Source organism: Pleurodeles waltl, chromosome 9 (genome assembly GCF_031143425.1).
Source record: "Pleurodeles waltl isolate 20211129_DDA chromosome 9, aPleWal1.hap1.20221129, whole genome shotgun sequence".
In the NCBI taxonomy this organism is placed as follows: domain Eukaryota; kingdom Metazoa; phylum Chordata; class Amphibia; order Caudata; family Salamandridae; genus Pleurodeles; species Pleurodeles waltl.
The window spans coordinates 255,655,987-255,674,816 of record NC_090448.1 but is presented as its reverse complement, the minus strand read 5'-3'; the positions used below and the strand labels follow the sequence as shown (position 1 = coordinate 255,674,816).

The window sequence follows — 18,830 nt, the reverse complement described above, 5'->3', positions numbered from 1 at the left end:
ACTTCTAAATGCAATAAGTATTCTGACAGACTGAACAAATGCGGAGATGCTGGGCACATTTAGTTCTAACTAAAAACTATATTCCTGGGGTGCATTTTTGCAGTCCATGGAAATCTCACGCCTGACCTATTGTGTTGTGTTGTGTCTGAGACACTCTAGGAATACTGGAATTTTGGTAAAAAGGACAAAGCACTACAGTTAACAGTACATCTTGGAGAAAAACATGCATTTAAAGGCCAAGGAGTATAATAATGTTTGCAAACCCACAATTAATCACCTTTCAGAAATATCTGGAACCTTCCATTCCTATCATCTAAACCAACATGGAAGAAGTTCCTGTAGACAGGTTCCTGTTTTCCTTTTTCAGCTCTTGATAATGAGCTTGAGAACTGCTTCTTGTTCCATAGCAGTGCTGTTGAAGGCCCATGCTTGACCGTTTCTTTGTGTTGTTCCAGAGTTTCAGTGCTATACTGGAAACTGTGTTTTCCATTTTGCTGTTTTCTGAAGTTCCTCCTAAATTATCTCTCTGCCAACCACCATTAATGATTGCCTACCTATCTCTAAGATTCACCTGCCTATAACAAGGTTTTTTGCCCTGTAACTTTTTCCACCTTTTGGGATTCCTTATTGCAGGCACGGCTCGCCTCCATGTTCCACATTTGGAAAGGCCAAAGCTAGGTTGAAGGAAACACTGCAGCATCCAGCCTCATGAAAGCTCGGGCAAAGACAAAATCCAAGTGAAGTAACTATGATCCTGAGTGTGATATGGCTTCAGTGTTGTGACACCTTAGTCAAAAAATCCTTGATCTCTGGGAAGATAATGCAGCCTTAAAAAAACAGGCCTTGGCAAATAGAGCAAATGACATTCCTAATGTTGGATCAAATTCACTTCACTTCTCTGGGGATCGTACTAAGCCACAAAAAAATTTGGAAGGCACAATCATTTTCTTTGTCTTCCATTCAGGACAGTTCTCTTTAAAGAAAAACTAGGTGGCATATTTATGCTCTGTTTGCACTGAATTAGCGTCATTATTTTTTACTCTAATTTGGTGTAGAACTAACTCCATATTTATACTTTGGCGCTAGACCTGTCTAGCACCAAATTTATGGAGTTGAAGTCATTTTTTGGACTTGGAAACCTACCTTGCCTTAATGAGACGCAAGGTAGGTGTTCCCGTGCAAAAAATGACTCTATGACCCTAACGCCATATTTATACTCCCATGCAAAAATGGGTCACGGGAGGGAGGAGAGGTCAAAAAATAGGGCAAAGCTTGCTGTGCCCCATTTTTTAACGTCTGGGTCAGGGCAGGCGTTAGGGGACCTGTGAACCTATTTCCATGGTGGAACACCATGGAATAAGCCCACAGGTGCCCTCCCCAGGCCCCAGGGACACCCCCAAACATATCAGAGGGACAGCACAGTGCGGGGGACCCCATCCCAGGTAAGTACAGGTAAGTATTTTATTTTATTTTATTTTATAAAGTGCCATAGGGGGTCCTGAAATGAAACAGGGTGCAATGGCCATGCTCAGGGGACCCTGGTCCCCTGCGCTGGCCATTGGGGTGGTGGCCATGACTCCTGTCTTTTCTAAGATAGGAGTCATGTGGTATGGATGGTTTTGCATCATAAAATGACTCTAGGCAGGTTAGAGTAATTTGTTTTTTACACTTAGCAGCTTAATGTCATTTTTTGGTGCAAAACACCCTTCTTTCATACCACCAGCCCCCTCGACTAACGTCATTGTTTTTGACACTAGCCTACCCTTTGCACCATTTCATAAATATGGTGCCCGGCTGGTGCACAGAAATGCGTTAGTGCAGTTTTGCCCCAAAATGTATAAATCAGGGCCCTAGTTTGGATACTTGATAAGCCCCTTAAGTGGGGCCACTTGTCTTGGGCTACCCATTTAATGGCTGCTGATAATTCTATTCTAAATAATTATTGAGCCTTCCTGAATCTGTTTGAGATATTTGAGAGGTTGGCTAGAGAGTTTTCAGCTAAAAAAAAACCTCTGTGTTATTTTACGCAAAGGAGGACTTATCTAATCCACTTGAGGCTGAGTTGAGAGATTACCTTTCAAGTTGTTTGAGGGGACTTGAAAGCTGAAATAGAGGGTCAATTGGTGAAATGAAATAAAACCTTTTGTAGCTATTTGAGCTGACCATCACGATTGAGCAAGAGTTAGGTGAACAGAAATCTGATGGAAGAAAGGTCAGGTGGCTTACTTCTGGAATGGAACTTTGAACTATTCTTTCAAGATGTTCTATTTAAGCGAGTTCTCCCTACTACTTGTTTAAGAGGTATAAAGATTTTTTAACTGAAATGTTTATACTAAACCTTTTTGTGGCATTGTTTGAGATCTGAAAAACAGCATACAAACATATACATTTTTCTGTAGTGTGCAAATGCCTAAATTGCAATATGTTCAAGTGAATAGAAACCTTGTCAAACAGAACATCCATGCAAGTGTTCACTGCACACCATGATGTTTCACTGCAAATGTCAAGAGAAATGTTAAAGATGGATATGCTAGAGTGTGAAAGGTTCTTTCTTTAAATAGTTCCTGATAATGACTCATTAAGTGGAAACCATATTGCCTACATTCATGACACCATTTCAAATAAATCACAGGTTTGTTGTAAAGGAGTTAAAATGTCATGACTAAAATAAGGCAAAAGAAACCTCCGATATCTGAGAGCATTGGTGACAGAGGGGCTCATTCTAACTCTGGCGGGCGGCGGAGGCCGCCCGCCAGAGTTCCCCCGACAGAACACCGCTCCGCGCTCAGAAGACCGCCGCGGTGATTCTGTGTTTCCCACTGGGCTGGCGGGCGACCGCCAGAAGGCCGCCCTCCAGCCCAGCGGGAAACCCCTTCCCACGAGGAAGCCGGCTCCGAATGGAGCCGACGGAGTGGGAAGGTGCGACGGGTGCAGTTGCACCCGTCGCGAATTTCAGTGTCTGCTAAGCCATTGGCATGGGCACTGCAGGGGCCCCCAGGGGCCCCACGACACCCCATACCGCCATCCTGGCGGGCGAACCGCCAGGAACAGGATGGCGGTATGGGGTGTCGGAATCCCCATGGCGGCGCAGCAAGCTGCGCCGCCATGGAGGATTCCTGAGGGCAGCGGAAAACCGGCGGGAGACCGCCGGTTTTCCTGTTCTGACCACGGCCAAACCGCTGCGGTCAGAATGCCCTGCGGGGCACCGCCAGCCTGTTGACCGCCGGGGTCGGAATGACCCCCAGAATGTATTCTTCAAACATATTGTCAGCCCAACACCTAAAAATGTGTGAGAAAGAAAGATTGTTCATTTATATCAACTTCTATTAGAGAGAGGATTATGGATAGTTGGGCAATTTGTTCAAAAATGCCCTCATCTAGTTTATTATAACTATTTGATATTTGACCCCATATTCATTTAGCAACTAGTAGGTTGAACTTTAAGGACACTTAAGTACTATTCCTTTAAAAGCAGAAACTATACAAGTCCTGCTACATATGGCACCATGGCCCCCAAACTGAGTTGTGAACAACAATAGGGGAACCTTCACCTAAACATATTGATTTCTCTGGAATCCATGGCCAGACCTTAGACCATTAGAATGGAGCCCAGATGCTCAATCTTACCACTTTTTATCTCACATTCCTCAAGGTTTACAATACAGATGGTGTAAGTGTAGATAGTTTAAGATGGAAATGACAGGTTCTTTATGGGATTTAAAATCCTTGGCATGAACCACAATATGATGTTAATACACCACTACATAAATGTTCATACTTTTTGCGCAAATATGACCCATGTGTTGCTGGAGAAATGCTGGGCATTACAAATTGCTAACAGCATTCCCCGATATTCATAATGGGCAAATGGATTTTGAAATGCCACTTTCCATACATACCCATCCTTTATCCTTAGGAAATGGTAGGATCTTCCAATGTCTAATTTCTTAAAGATCCTTGCTCCTCATACTCACATGAAATATCTTTAATGAGGGGCAAAGGCTATTGTTCCTTTGTGTTCTTACTTAGACCTCTATATTCAATACAATGATGGAGCCCTTTCAATCTCTCAGGAACAAAGAAAAAGGGTGCTCTACACGGAGATGAGGAGACCATTTTGAAACAATGAGATCATTTTGAAGATTCTCTTCCAGGTATTGTTTGAGAGCTTCTTTCTCTGACAAGACATAGATTCTTCCAAAATTTGCTAACCTCTCAGGAATAGTTGGAATGGCACAGTCAAGCCCAGATTGAGAGCACAATTGTGTGTGTTTCCTAAAAACATCTAAAAAGCCACATTGCGTTTCTCAGTCCTCAAGATTACTGTTTGATAGCCAACACTTCAGGGATTTGCTCTAGAGGGGACCAATAACCTTCCATACAATAACAGTTTTCATGCCAGCATTGAGATGATAGTGAAACTATTCTTGTGCTCTAATATATGTACAGGTTATGTTTCTCTAAGTAGGGAAATCCAAAAATGGCTGGATAAGTTGTAGAGGCATTTACACCAAAACACAGTGTTTGGGAATGATTTCTGAGAAACACCTTAATATGTATGGACATCACATTGTCTGTAAGTGAAGAAAGGGGCAAACCAAAAAGAATAGACATTAGTTTAGAGGCTCTAGAGAAGCTTTTATTTCAAGAGAGTATCCTATTTTAAGGACCCAAGAAACCTCATAAACTGACACAGCATGCTTTACCTTTGTGTTCTACTCCTCGTTAGGTAGACCATAGAGTCCATTCTTGACAGCCCGCTCCAAATATTGGTGATATTCCAGCAGGTATTTGAGAAACTTATGGACACATTTGTCCAAGCCTCATAGCTTCACAGAGGTTAGAGGAGATCACCTTAGTCCATCCTTTTCTGTTGGAGCTGATTACCTATTTTGAAGCTTTTGCAGTTAGCCTGTCTATTGAGTGAGGGAAGGAGCTTGCCAACCCTGCAGGAGGGGTGATTGTCCAGGAGTAGTGAGGTACAAAGAGACCCTGGGGGAGCAAGTCTGAAGAAGTGGAGGACTCTGGACAGCAATCTGTGTGCCCAGGTGCTGGCAGGCCCCAGACTTTCCAGTGCAAGTCCCAATGCGAATCATGTAGCTACAGTGTAAACTGAGCCTGATCTGTGAAGCTGCAGCTTGATCTGAGCTGCTGAACTCACTCTATGAAGTTGCAGTGAGACCTGATGCTCTGCACCCGAATTATAAAACCACAGCATAGCCAAAGGCACTGCACCTAGTTCCACCATGACCCAGAGCTGCTATGTGAACTGAGACCTCAGCGTTCCTGAAGCTAACATCTGCCATTTAACCTACAAGGCCTGTTTAAGGCTTCACCACCTTGAAGATCCCAGTCGTGTATGGTCACACTTATCACGATCTGAGCAATTAAAGTGGTGCAGCACTGAGCACCAGCAAGACCAATCATGAAAATATCCAGCACTCCCCTGAGCAGCCATCTTTGGCTGCAGACACACCACTAAGACATAACTGCTGAGTAGGCCTAGAGGAACTGCAGGCTCACGTTTACTCTGGCAGAGGTAAGTGAGTAAGCATCAGAGGAGCCAGACAGCCTGAGAACTAGTGAACTGAGTTAAAAACAAGTTCCAAAGACTGTACACTAGCACAAGACTACAGCCTCAATCTACATCTGAGTTTAATCATGCAAAAAACAGACCTGGAAGGGAACCACCTGCACCATAAGGGATGACTGGGTTGGATAATCATTTATTATAATGTTTTGTAAGTGCTGAGTTCGATGACCTTCCCACTACCTCCATGAGAAGCCTGGTCCTGCTTACCATCGCAACCACTGAGAGTCAAGTGCTGAAGGGGCTGTACTTGACTCAGTTTGCACCTTACTGAAGAGACTCAACTGGAGCAAACTGAATTTGGGTTGCTTTTGTTATGGTTCAGAGAGGACCTGGTTTGGCAGTGAGGGCGGGACTGTTCCTAATGGAGCAGGACCAGCGCTGAAATGGTTATGGCTGCATCAATTTGGTGATGTCACGATGGGTGAAAAATGGCAGCTTCACTAGCTGAGATTAGCTAGCTCAGACTCTCCATCCATCACCTTGTTGTTGTTGCATTTGATGCCCTAAGGGTGGTGGATATGCCCAAACATGGGTCTTGTACTCACTGTTCCAAAGGACTACATCCTACTGATGGGTGGAAGCCCGTCTGAAGTTGCCTGTTGTCCTTCTGAAGGGGGCCTTAGCTGGCAGTTCAGAACCGACTATTGAGCAGGGTCAGTGCTGATTTCCATAACGTGAGCCTATGTCAAGAGTGTCATGATTGGCGACAAATGATGGACTGGGATATGTCCAAAATAGTTATCAGTGACTGAGACAAATTCAAGCATTCTATTCACCACCTTATTATTGATAAAGCACTGACTGGACAGCAATTTATTAAGTGTAGTATGTTGCATTGTTCAGTGCTGAGTTTCTGTCCTACAGTACTTTCCCTGAGTAACCCATTCAACTGCTATGCCTAACTACTCTGAGAGTCAAGTGCTAAAGAGGGGTAGTTGGTTCCCAGGGGTGGTAATTTTTTGTATGGGAGCCGCAGTACACCAGTGGTGAATGACCCAATTTGTTACAGTAGGGGTTAGGGGCTCAATACACCATGGCTGCCCTGGGACTCTCTGACATGGATTTCTCACACTGCCCAATTATAAGTAAAACCCCACAGATTAGGGAATAACTGTGTGGGACAGGATTTACCAACCAGAATTCCACGCAACATTTCTCTTCCATGGTATTTAACACAGGCAGTTGTCACCTCCTCTGAACAAATAGTACATACCTGCAGGAGGTCTGTATGGTGTGGAGGTATACAAGGGAGGAGAGGAGAAGTTGTTTCATTGTGTGTAATCCTGCCCCTGTTCTTGTCCCAGGGTTGGGCAGTGATGGGGCAGAGGTGGGAAGCTGGGATAGGGCTGCATTGCAGGCAAAGCCCAAAGGTGATTTTACAAGCCAAACTCTCCTGCTGGTAAAATTGAGTCCTGTGTTCCTAATCCCAGGAAATCCAGGTACAGAAACAATGACTACCACATAATTGTGCTGAGCAGAATTCCAAATCGGAATTGTCCTGGATACAACTTGTAGTCATAGGCTTAAGGTTCAAATTAGCGTTACGGCTTGCCCTAGGACCCGAAGAGCTAATCATATATGTATGGCTTCTCTTCATTATTCACACCCCTCTTTGCTGCCACTCTATCTGCTTTCTTTCAGCAAGACCTAATCAGAATTTATGCTGGCATATTGGTGAATCTGGTGTATTCTCATGAAAGAAAGGCAGAATGCTTCTTTTCAAAGGGCCTTTTTTGTATAATGAAACAATCTCCTTACATTAGAGCTCCTGGGTGTGAATGCAATGTTAAAAACTCAGTCAATGGGTTGTTTTGCCTGCTGTCATTGACATTCTCATAAAAGTGTATGTTGGAAAATGACCCCTGCTGAAGGTTCACCCCAAATGTTTTGCCTTCCTCCTCCTCTTTTTCTGTTCTCATTTTTGATGGCTTTAGGGCTCTGGGCACTTTACCACGGCTACCAGTGCTAACTTGCATGTGCTCTCTCCCTAAAACATAGTAATATTAGTTCATAAGCAATTGGCATATTTAATTTACTTGAGTGTACTACATGTGCCCAAGACATGTAAACTAAATGTCATTAGTGGGCCTGCAGCAATGTTTGCGCCACCTGCATAAGTAGTCCCTTAATCATGTCTCAGGCCTGCCATTGCAAGGCTTAGGTGAACAGTTTCACTGCCACTTGCACCTGGCATTTAAAACTACTTGCTAAGCCTTAAACTCTCCTTTTATTATGTGTAGGTCACCCCTCAGGTATGTCCTGGGTAGCCCACAGGGCAGGGTGCTATCTAAGTCAAATTCAGGACATGTACTTGTACGTTTTACATGTCCTGGTAGTGAATAACTCCCAAAGTCGCTTTCACTACTGTGAAGGCTAATCCTCTCATAGGCCAGCATTGGATATTACCTTGTATACTTTTAAGTAGTGATTTCTGACCTAAGAGGAGTGGCATTGTCATGTTTGGCATTGTAGTGTGAAACCCTGCTTAATGGTGAAGTTGGATTTAACATTACTATTTTAGAAATGCCACTTTTAGAAAGTAAATATTTCTCTGCACTTACTGCTCTCTGTGCCTTACAGCCTGTCTCCAATCCACGTCTTGCCTGTGCTGGTTGACAACTCCCCTTATGAATTCCACCTAGACAGCCATAAAACACAGGAAACTCAGCTGCATATGCATTAATCTGCATATTGATGGGTCTTCCTGGGCAAAAAGGGTGGAGGGGCTCTCAATTACACTTCAAAGGCTAGTGGCCTAACCTCAAAGGACTGATACCCCCCAAGCAGATCTCCTGGCAGACAGGACTGGGTTGAAAGGGGAACTTGTGTACTTCAAAACCACTCTTTGAAGTTTTTCTCTACTTCAAAGGCACAATTGGGGATATATACTGGGCCTGTGACCCTCTAAAATCAGACATTTCTGGGCTCTGTCAGAGGGACTGCCATGCTGCCCAAAGGACTCATCTGGACTGCTTTTCTGGAAGGACTGCTCTCCTGCTTGTGCCTTGCTGCCTTCTGGCCCCTGGCTCTGCTGGAAGGATCCTGCATTCTCCCACAAGTGCTCTCCAAGGGCTTGAACTGAGCTTGCCCCCTGTTCTGAAGTCTCAGGAACAATAAAGACTTCATCTGAAGGAGAAAATCCACAGCACCGGAAACACAGATGCAACACCTGAAAAATTCAAAGCAACACCTGCAGAATCAACACAGTGCCTTCTTGTGGCTGAAAGATTGCTGCATCATCTGCCGGATCGATGCATGCCTGTTGCCTCTTCACAAAGCGTTTTGGATTTTCCAGTCATCATCCCTGGGTGTCAAAGTATCCCTGAACCTCAGTGAGGAACACAAGGCTGCGCTCCCGAAAATCGAAACATCACCTTGCTGCATGGAAAAAAATGACGTATCACCTTCGTCATGTCAGAAAAACTGATGCATTGCTTTAACTTCCAATGCATCTCCTCCTCTGCAGCCCTCTGCGTCATTAATTCTGATGCAGACCATGTGCTATGTGTTAAAAGGACACAACCACTGATTCCTAAGGATTGAGACTCATCTAAGCCTTTACAAAGTGATATCTTGACTTGTTCATATTGGAATTTTGTCATTTTAGTCTTATTTTATTCAGATAAATAAGTTCTATGTTCCTAAACTGGTGTGGAGTACATTTTGTGGCGTTTTCACTTTGTTACTGTATGATTTACTGCACAAATACTTTACACATTGCCTTCTAAGTTAAGCCTTCCTGCTCTGTGCCAAGCCACCAGAGGGTGAGCACAAGATAATTTAGGTTGTGCTGTGACTTACCCTGACTAGGATTGTGGTCCCTACTTGGACAAGGTACATACCTCTACTAACTAGAAACTTAATTTATAATAGTGTCATGTTAGGTTGAAAACTAATGGTGGTGTTGTCCATTATTATAAGAATGTTAATTAATAGGATGCATCTTGTGAAAGAGTGAGGGGTCCCAAACTGATTTTAAGTAAGTAATTGTTTGAATTTTGACCCTGGGGTGCTGTAACATTGCTATTCGCTAGTACAGTGTGACTGATCTGATGTAAAATAGAATAGACCCATTTGGCTTATTTAACTTTCCAGTATGGCCATGGTACGTCAGAGAAGGAAATTCACCAGTATCTTGGATATTAAGTGTCACATATGGGCTGCTGTGTATATGTATGTAACAAAGAAGCATGAGTTCTGGCTCCAGATGCACCCTATTGACTTTGTTGGCTGCTGTTTAAAACCAGCAAGGAACAGATATCAAACTAAAATATTCTGCCTTGTAGAAAATTCTACTTTTATAATTTAGAGAAGCCACAGCTTATAAGGCGTGGTCTGCAGGACAGGGTCTTAATGGCTGAATATGGAGAATTGTCTATTAAAGAAACAGCAAAGAGCTTCTAGATCCAGTTTGTCATTGTGTACAGTGGCATTTTTTTAAAAAGAATCCTAATTGTGAATAAAAGTCTATTATACATTTCAGGTAGAAAAATAGTAAAAGCCTGGTACAAAGATCCCTTTTACTGTTTATTAACAGTCTAGTTCAAAGGCAAGAAGATTGCTATGGGGCAATCTTGGAATGCTGATTTGGATTTAGGAATGGGCAGGACAAGATAGTATTACAAAGGACCAAGGACCAACTTATAACAATAAAATGCCAAAATGAAGCTTAGGTGATAAAAGCCTTAAAAGAGAGGAGCTTTCTCAGACAACTGTCTTTTCCCAGATGATAAAGAGGGGGAGTGGCTTTAGTTAATTAGAGTTGGATCCGAGGGTGACTTAGAGCACCTGAGAGGGGTACCTGCCTTCTGCTTTATGAAGGGGAGGCCACTGGGATAGTCTACAGTCAATTGTAGACTAACATACTCGATAAAAATGACGCCCCACCAAAAGCTACTACTAGCACTGCTGGAACTGGAAGAAATATTTAAAAAAAGAAAAAGGCTTGCCTGTCCTACATCTCAGGAAGTCTGAGGTGTCTCCTGCTCTCCAGTTGAACCAAGTGACAAGTTCAATGTGGAAACCTTGCTTGGAAAAAGGTCTAAATGATTGATTGATCAATTAATTTATTGATAATGTAAGAGTTTAACAGAGCACACTGTTACGCCAAAGAGGTCCCACGTAAAGGTTGCGTCATCCAGTCGAGGGGATCCCAAGGTTCAGAAGTGCTGAAAGGCTTCAATGCAAGGTTGTTCATCATCATCGAGGATCCCATGGATGAGGGCTTGGGATCTGAATTTTGGTGTTGAGGATACGTTGCACAGCCGGGCCTTTCATCGGTTCAGAGGAGCTGCGACGTGAGTTCCTGCATTGTCATTGAGGATCTCATCGGTGAAGGTTTACAATATGAAGTCCAGCTTTGAGGATGCATTGTGCAGCCGAGATGATTTGTTACTTCGGAGGAGCTACGAGGCTGCAATGCAAAGTCCTTGTGCTGGGAAAGTCCATGTAGTAGATGCAGTGCAGTGGTTCTGCTCTGGGTTGGGCAGCGCACCAGAGGAGAAGCATTGATTCAGCAGGATCCACAGATGGGCTGACAGTGCACCTTTAGGCCCACTTCCATGGGTCCCGGACTGGGGTTGAACCACTTGGCAGAGTAAGACTCACAAACACCAAATATCTGTGGGTTCTTGAATTCTTTCCTGAGTAGCTGTAGGAAAGAAGAGAAGTGACCTTTCACCATCCAAAATAACTTAGGCATTATTTTAGGCTCTGGAGGACCGGGATGAGGCACAAAAGCTAACTGAAAAATGTTTGCCTTAGAAAGGTACAAATTGCCTGTTTGTACAACTCAGAGATTGTTACAGTGAAGTTTGAGGCAACCAATGACCCAGTTAAAAGAAGCATTTGACCCTGGAGAGCACTTGTCAGCTACAGTCACCTCCTTTGCCCCACAGGCCAAATCTGAAAACTGGAAAACAGACTACATTCTAGTGTAAGACTTTGAATTGAGATCTGACAAATTTACCCCACAGTGAAGCTACCATGGCAGCTGCAAAAATCCATCTTTGTCCCCTATCAATGTTTTTGGTGCAAAAACGAAATTCATTTGTGAGCGCTCAAGTAGAGCTTGTCTGATTTTGAGCAACTCTTGGGGACTTCTGTATTATGCTTTGTACCAGTGCAGGAGGTTGACTTAGAGAAAAGTCCCATGGCTAACCCTTTAATTAGTGAGTCCTACAAGGCTTACCCCACCCCTTCTACATCCTGGTTGACCTGAAATCTCATCAAGATTCCAGCCTACCTCGAATATTCACTTTGATTGGCAATTTGTTTTCTTGATTGATTTTAATTTATTTGTATTGATTTATATAAACCACGTTTTTCTTTAATGTTTATTGTTGTTTTGTATTACTTCATCATATTTCACATTTCACTGGGGGAAAAGCCTGCTGCTTGGTGTCATATGTATCAGGGGCTGAGTACAATTTTCTCATTGAGTTGCAACCTAGTAAGAAATTGTCTTTTTGGGTTGGTGGTGTGCTACCCCTACAAATTATTAACACAGTTTCTTACAATTCCTTGTCAAATTGTTAGGTAATGCCTCTGTTAATATATCTGTCATTCTACATCGCATTGCCCATCTAGTGTGGTTTAGCAAAATAATGCTTGACACAAAATGCAAGACATATTGGCCGTCATTATGAACACAGCAGTTAACACCGCCTTGTTCATGCTGGCGGTCTTTCCATAGACTGTCAGCCCCCCCCCCCCCGGACCCCACCGGCTGTATAATATACATTCTGCTGGTCTGGCAGGGGGAAACATTGTTTCCGCCCGCTGGCCCAGCAGAATGCCTGGCTGGGACATTGCCGGCGGCTCCACATGGAGCCGCTGTCAATGTCTCTGTGCGGCGGGTGCAGCTGCACCTGTCACGCAGATCGGGCAGTGACCTGCACGATGTGGCTGCACAGGGGCCCCTGCAGGCTGGCGGTGCTTCCCTGCCCATTCCGACCGAGGCTTGCCGCGGTCGGAAAACCGGGTCCGGCGGTTTCCCGCCGGATTAACCCCAGTTGGGCGAATCCTCCATGGCGGCGCTACAAGCAGCGCCGCCATGGGGATTCCGACCCCCTTCCCGCCAGCCTGTTTCTGGCGGTTTTTACCGCCAGGAACAGGATGGCGGGAACGGGTGTCGTGGGGCCCCTGGGGGCCCCTGCACTGCCCATGCCACTGGCATGGGCAGTGCAGGGGCCCCCTAACAGGGCCCCAGCAGGATTTTCACTGTCTGCATAGCAGACAGTGAAAATCGCGACTGGTGCAACTGCACCCGTCGCACACCTGCAACACCGCCGGCTATAGTGTTGCAGGCCCTTTCCCGCTGGGCGACCGCCGGCCCAGTAGGAAAGTCAGAATGGCCTCCGCGGTCTTTTGACCGCGGAGCGGCCAATTGGCGGTTCCCACTTGGCGGGCGGCGCCCGCCGCCCGCCAATGTAGGAATGACCCCCAACTATGGTGCTTTGTGCCATATCATTTGTGTGTTGTTAGTGCTTAATTTAGTCAGCCCTGCTGCATAGTTTGGCCCTCCCCAGCTACATAATTGTAGTGGCCCTGAACATAGCATATTTTGACATAAGTACAAACATTTTGTGATACTGCCTGATTTTAAAATGTAGTTTGGAGCACATTCTGTTGACGTAGACTTGCAACATATAGACACGATGTTAGATGAATAAACATTACCTCTTCTCTATTTCATGCAATGTGTTGTGATTTGAACTTGTAGCTGATTGTTTTGACAGAGGAGCATTAGTTTCTCGAAATATTTTCTGCAGGCTTATATATTTGAGCTGAACTTGACAGTGTTCTGCTTATCAGTGATGACTAATGCTGAACATGTTTACTACAAGAATAATATGACAGATTCCGTTTTTCAAACCAAATAGATTTATCAACTTTTTTTTCTAGCTGCAGTTTTCTATTTGTAGAAATATGCACTGTGTTCTGGAGAGTTCCTTCAATATTAGAAATATGTAAACGTGGCCCGTTACCACTCGGCCTTGCAGAATGTACTTATTGAGTGAGCAAAGGTAGTAGTTCATACAAAAGCTTGTTGGTCTTGGTCTTATTGTGTATTAATAGCAATGCATTTCGGGGCTCTAATGCATACAAGACTGTTATTTGCGAATAGAAAGACCCATTTGCAAAGCCTAAGCTGTTAACGTGATGTTGTGACCCGAGCCCCTTTAAGTGACTGAGGTCCAGATGTATCAAACATTTTTGCGATCGCAAATGGCCATTTGCGATCACAAAAATGTATTTTGGTATGTAACAAGTCTAATTTGCGATTTGGTAACTTGTAACCGAATCTCAAATTGGATTTGCGACTACATACCAATTTAGTATTAGGAAGGGGTGTGTCAAGGGCATCCCTTCCTAATACCGAATCGCAGAGGTATGTATGACTGTTTTGTAATTGTGAATGCGGTCGCAAAACAATCGCAGTTACCACCTACTTCAAGTAGGTGGTAACCCATTTGCAAAGGGGAAGGGGTCCTCAATGGACCCCTTCCCCTTTGTGAATGCATGCGAAAATGTTTTTTAAGAGTAGGCAGTGGCCCAACGGACCACTTCCCACTCTTAAAAAATGAAAATAAAACTTTTCAGTTTTCATTTTTAAACGCATCCTGTTTTCTTTTAAGGAAAACGGGCTGCATTAAAAAAAATAAAAATAAATTGCTTTATTGATAAGCAATCACAGACATGGTGGTCTGCTGAGCCCGGCAGGCCACCATCCCTGTGATTATAGCCATTCGCAATTCGTAAATTGCGACCTACCTCATGAATATTAATGAGGTAGGTCCATTTGCGAGCCCTCGCAAATCGCAGTATAAAACTCCTGGAGTTTCATACATTCCAATAGCAATTACTTAATTGCGATTCGCTATATATTGCAATTAGGTAATCGCTATTGTGAAGAATGATACATCTGGCCCTGAGTTCATAATGCAGGCACAATGTAAATCTGAAAGCTTGGATGGAGGAGGGCTGTCCTCTGCAATCCTTTGACACTGGATTCGCTTCTTTTCAAAAGCTGCAAGCTGCTTTCTGCTCCATTAATACTGCTGAGGTGAGCCCTTAGCGATGGATTCTTAAAAATTACTTTAGGCTGCAGGGATTTTTAGATCAGCAAACAATTAAGCCAGTCACAACGCAAAACATTGCGCTTAAAGCAGCCTCTTTGAGCATCCAGCCCATGGTGTTATGCATAAATTGACCTCTCTACCCGCATTGTTAATTAAAAACTGGCATTGAAACGGGTCCACATTCGACCATATAGGCATGTCATTAACTTTACAGTCAAAACAATGTAAAACCGGTAAAATACAGTGATACCAGTGTTAGCTTTAGCCAGGATATCATGTGTCTGTGTTTTTTTTATGCAGCATATTACTTTTGTTGTCTGCATGCTGTGAACTGATTTGTCTTTGGTTGTCTGCAGAAGTTCAGGTTGTGGCTGGGTGATTATAACGATGAGAGCCCTGGAGTTGAGTATGAAAGGAGTGCAAAATTCTCACAGTGCTTATCAGTGGGTGTTAGAAATGGGTTTTTTGGTTGGCAGTCAGGTTACCCTCTGTCCAAGCAAGAACCCTCACTCTAGTCAGGGTAAGTCACACACAATCCAAAATTAGCCTGTGCCCACCCTCTGGTAGCTTGGCACGAGCAGTCAGGCTTAACTTAGAAGGCAATGTGTAAAGTATTTGTGCAATAAATCATACAATACCACCATATAGCACCACAAAAATACACCACAAAGTGTTTAGAAAAATATATAATATTTATCAGGATAATTGTAGGTCAAAACGAATAAAGTTGCAATGTGAATTTGTAGAGATATCACTGAAAAGTGATATGAAATGTCTTAAGTCTTTAAAAATCAAACAAAGTCTCTTTCAAGCACAAAGTACCTGGTTTTGGAGTGGAAAATCTCCTCAGAGGGCCACAGAAGAAGAGATACGTGGAAAAATGGTGTGTGCGTCGATTTCTCCCCAGCACACATGGACATGCGTCGTTATTTTCCACGCGGGGAAGTTGCGCGTCGTTTTCCGGCGCGCGGACAGTCTCTTTCTGTGGATCGCGGGGATTACCAGATGTCCCGGGTCTGTGCGTGGATTTTCCTGCTTGTTTTCCGGCTGCGCGCCGTTCTGCGGGGCTGCGCGTTGAAATTTCGATCTCACGGCAGGCGTTGCGTCGATTTCTCCTCCGGAGGTCGGGCGGCGTTGTCCTTGCAAAGCCGTGCGTCGAAGTTCCGGTCGTCCCGAAGGCGTCGCATCGATCAGCGTCGGTGTGCGGCGTTTTTCTCGCTGCGGAACAAGCTGTGCGTCGAAAATTTTGGCGCACGGAGCGTCCAAGTGAAAAAGAGAAGTCTTTTTGGTCCTGAGACTTCAGGGAACAGGAGGCAAGCTCTATCCAAGCCCTTGGAGAGCACTTTCACAACCAGGCAAGAGTTCAGCAAGGCAGCAGGCCAACAGCAAGGCAGCAGTCCTTTGTAGCAAGCAGACAGGTGAGTCCTTTGAGCAGCCAGGCAGTTCTTCTTGGCAGGATGTAGTTTCTGGATCAGGTTTCTTCTCCAGCAAGTGTCTGATGAGGTAGGGCAGAGGCCCTGTTTTATACCCAAATGTGCCTTTGAAGTGGGGGAGACTTCAAAGAGTGGCTAAGAGGTGCACCAGGTCCCCTTTCAGTTCAATCCTGTCTGCCAGGGTCCCAGTAGGGGGTGTGGCAGTCCTTTGTGTGAGAGCAGGCCCTCCACCCTCCCAGCCCAGGAAGACCCATTCAAAATGCAGATGTATGCAAGTGAGGCTGAGTACCCTGTGTTTGGGGTGTGTCTGAGTGAATGCACAAGGAGCTGTCAACCAAGCCCAGCCAGACGTGGATTGTAAGGCACAGAAAGATTTAAGTGCAAAGAAATGCTCACTTTCTAAAAGTGGCATTTCTAGAATAGTAACATTAAATCCGACTTCACCAGTCAGCAGGATTTTGTATTACCATTCTGGCCATACTAAATATGACTTTCCTGCTCCTTTCAGATCAGCAGCTGCCACTTCAACAATGTATGAGGGCAGCCCCAATGTTAGCCTATGAAGGGAGCAGGTCTCACAGTAGTGTAAAAACGAATTTAGGAGTTTTACACTACCAGGACATATAACTACACAGGTACATGTCCTGCTTTTTACCTACACAGCACCCTGCTCTAGGGGTTACCTAGGGCACACATTAGGGGGGACTTATATGTAGAAAAAGGGGAGTTCTAGGCTTGGCAAGTACTTTTAAATGCCAAGTCGAAGTGGCAGTGAAACTGCACACACAGGCCTTGCAATGGCAAGCCTGAGACAAGGTTAAGGGGGGCTACTTAAGTGGGTGGCACAACCAGTGCTGCAGGTCCACTAGTAGCATTTAATCTACAGGCCCTAGGCACATATAGTGCACATTACTAGGGACTTATAAGTAAATTAAATAGTCCAATGAGGTATGATCCAAAGTTACCATGTTTAAAAAGGGAGAGAGCATATGCACTTTAGCACTGGTTAGCAGTGGTAAAGTGCGCAGAGTCTAAAAGCCAGCAAAACAGGGTCCAAAAAGTGGAGGGAGGCAGGCAAAAAGTTAGGGGTGACCACCCTAAGGCATGTCAGGTCTAACAGTGGGTCATAAAGGTATTTGGAATACCTGTTCATCCAAACCTTGCCCTCTCTTCTGCTAGCACAAAACAATGGTCACAGGTTGGAATTCTAATTCTGATTCTTGCTAAAGTGTGTGAAACAGGTGAGAAGCTGTTGAATTATTGACGGGGAGAAAGTGAAAGTAACGCAATGCTTGCAGGTGAGTCGGTGCATTGTGTGTGCAGTGGAATTGTGAAGTGTAGATGTAAAGAAATACATGCAGAGGAGAGTGAGAAGAAGGCAGAAAAGAGATAAGGTGTGAGACATACAGAAGGAGGAATTCTGAAAGATGGAAGCAAAAAGTCCAGCAACTGTCATGCAGATAAACTGCAGAGTAAAGTGGGGTGATGGGTAAAAAGGGAATGATTGAGACACTTCAAAAACTGCTTCTCCTTCTACATACATCAGTAATGTTTAATTCACAGTCTAATATTTAAAGAAATGAAATGCTTTCGGTTCGAAATATTCAGAACAAAATCATTGTGACTCATTTATCTGATACTGCTAAATAGCATTGGCAAAGCCAATACACCTGACTTGATTTAGGTGCATGTTTTTTAATGTTTCATGTGCCTGACTGCAATAAAAGCAAGCTCAAAAAGAAGTCACAAAATACAAGTCAGTTGTCATGGTACTGAAAGAACAGAATTTTAGTTGACATGTTTTAAGACATGCCCTAATGGCATAGGCCATGGCCTTTGAAAAGGATTCCCAGTTACTTCTTAGGCCATGCCTGTTTTTGGGACCCAGCACTCTTTTTCATACCGCATAAAGTCCTTCTCAATCCCCGCTCATTACCCTTGCTTTTTTCCTTGACACCCTTTCTTCACTTGTCTAAGTCACGTATTATTTTAAGAATTCAAATATATTTCTAAAATCAGTTATAATTAAGTATATGTCTTTCTATGTATATTGTTCAATGTATTGAGTCGCTATTTTAAATGCAACCTTATTAAATGTGTTATTTTGTTTACATTTGCATACTTCTAATAGGTGTTAATAGATTTTATGACAACATTGAGGAGATGGTCGGCTACAGGCCATGCATCTGGTGGAAACTGTGCTGGTCTTTCTTTACCCCTATAATTGTTGCGGTAAGTAGACATACATTTTTCTAATATATACAGTGTGCAACCTGACCTATGACATGAAGTGTTGAAATACAGTTTTGGTAACAAATCATGGGTTCTTGTAAATTCCATGTGAATGTCATTCCTCTTTTCAAGACAATACTGCTCAATCCTGTTAAAGAAATTGAAATATTTATGAGATTAGTGTGCATTAAGTAGGCACATTTCAAGTAAAACGATAACCAGATACTTTAAAACGTCAAAACGTTAAACAATGCTAGGCCTGTTTGTGAGAACTTTACAAAAGCTTTGCAGTGATACCAATCATTTGTGGCTACAAAACATATCATCCAAGAAAATAACATTTGTAGTTTCTAAAAATATTAGGTGCCTTTGTTTCTCTAGTTGGCACCAATGCGACCTTTACATTTAAAAACCACATATTGTCGGCACGAAAATAGCTAAAGCTTTTTGGAAATAAAATGTTCAAAGTATGACATCAATTTTGTAGTT

General features: G+C 43.7%; 1 protein-coding gene across 4 annotated transcripts in view; it reads left to right on the top strand.

The window, feature by feature from the left end:
- The window catches only part of SLC6A1 (solute carrier family 6 member 1), a 528,744-nt gene that overhangs the window by 445,976 nt on the left and 63,938 nt on the right, over positions 1-18,830 (top strand). For all 4 annotated transcript variants that reach the window (XM_069206662.1, XM_069206663.1, XM_069206664.1 and 1 more), the window contains one exon: positions 18,241-18,341. In XM_069206662.1, the coding sequence (XP_069062763.1) occupies positions 18,241-18,341 (101 nt within the window). The remainder of the gene's footprint in view (positions 1-18,240; positions 18,342-18,830) is intronic.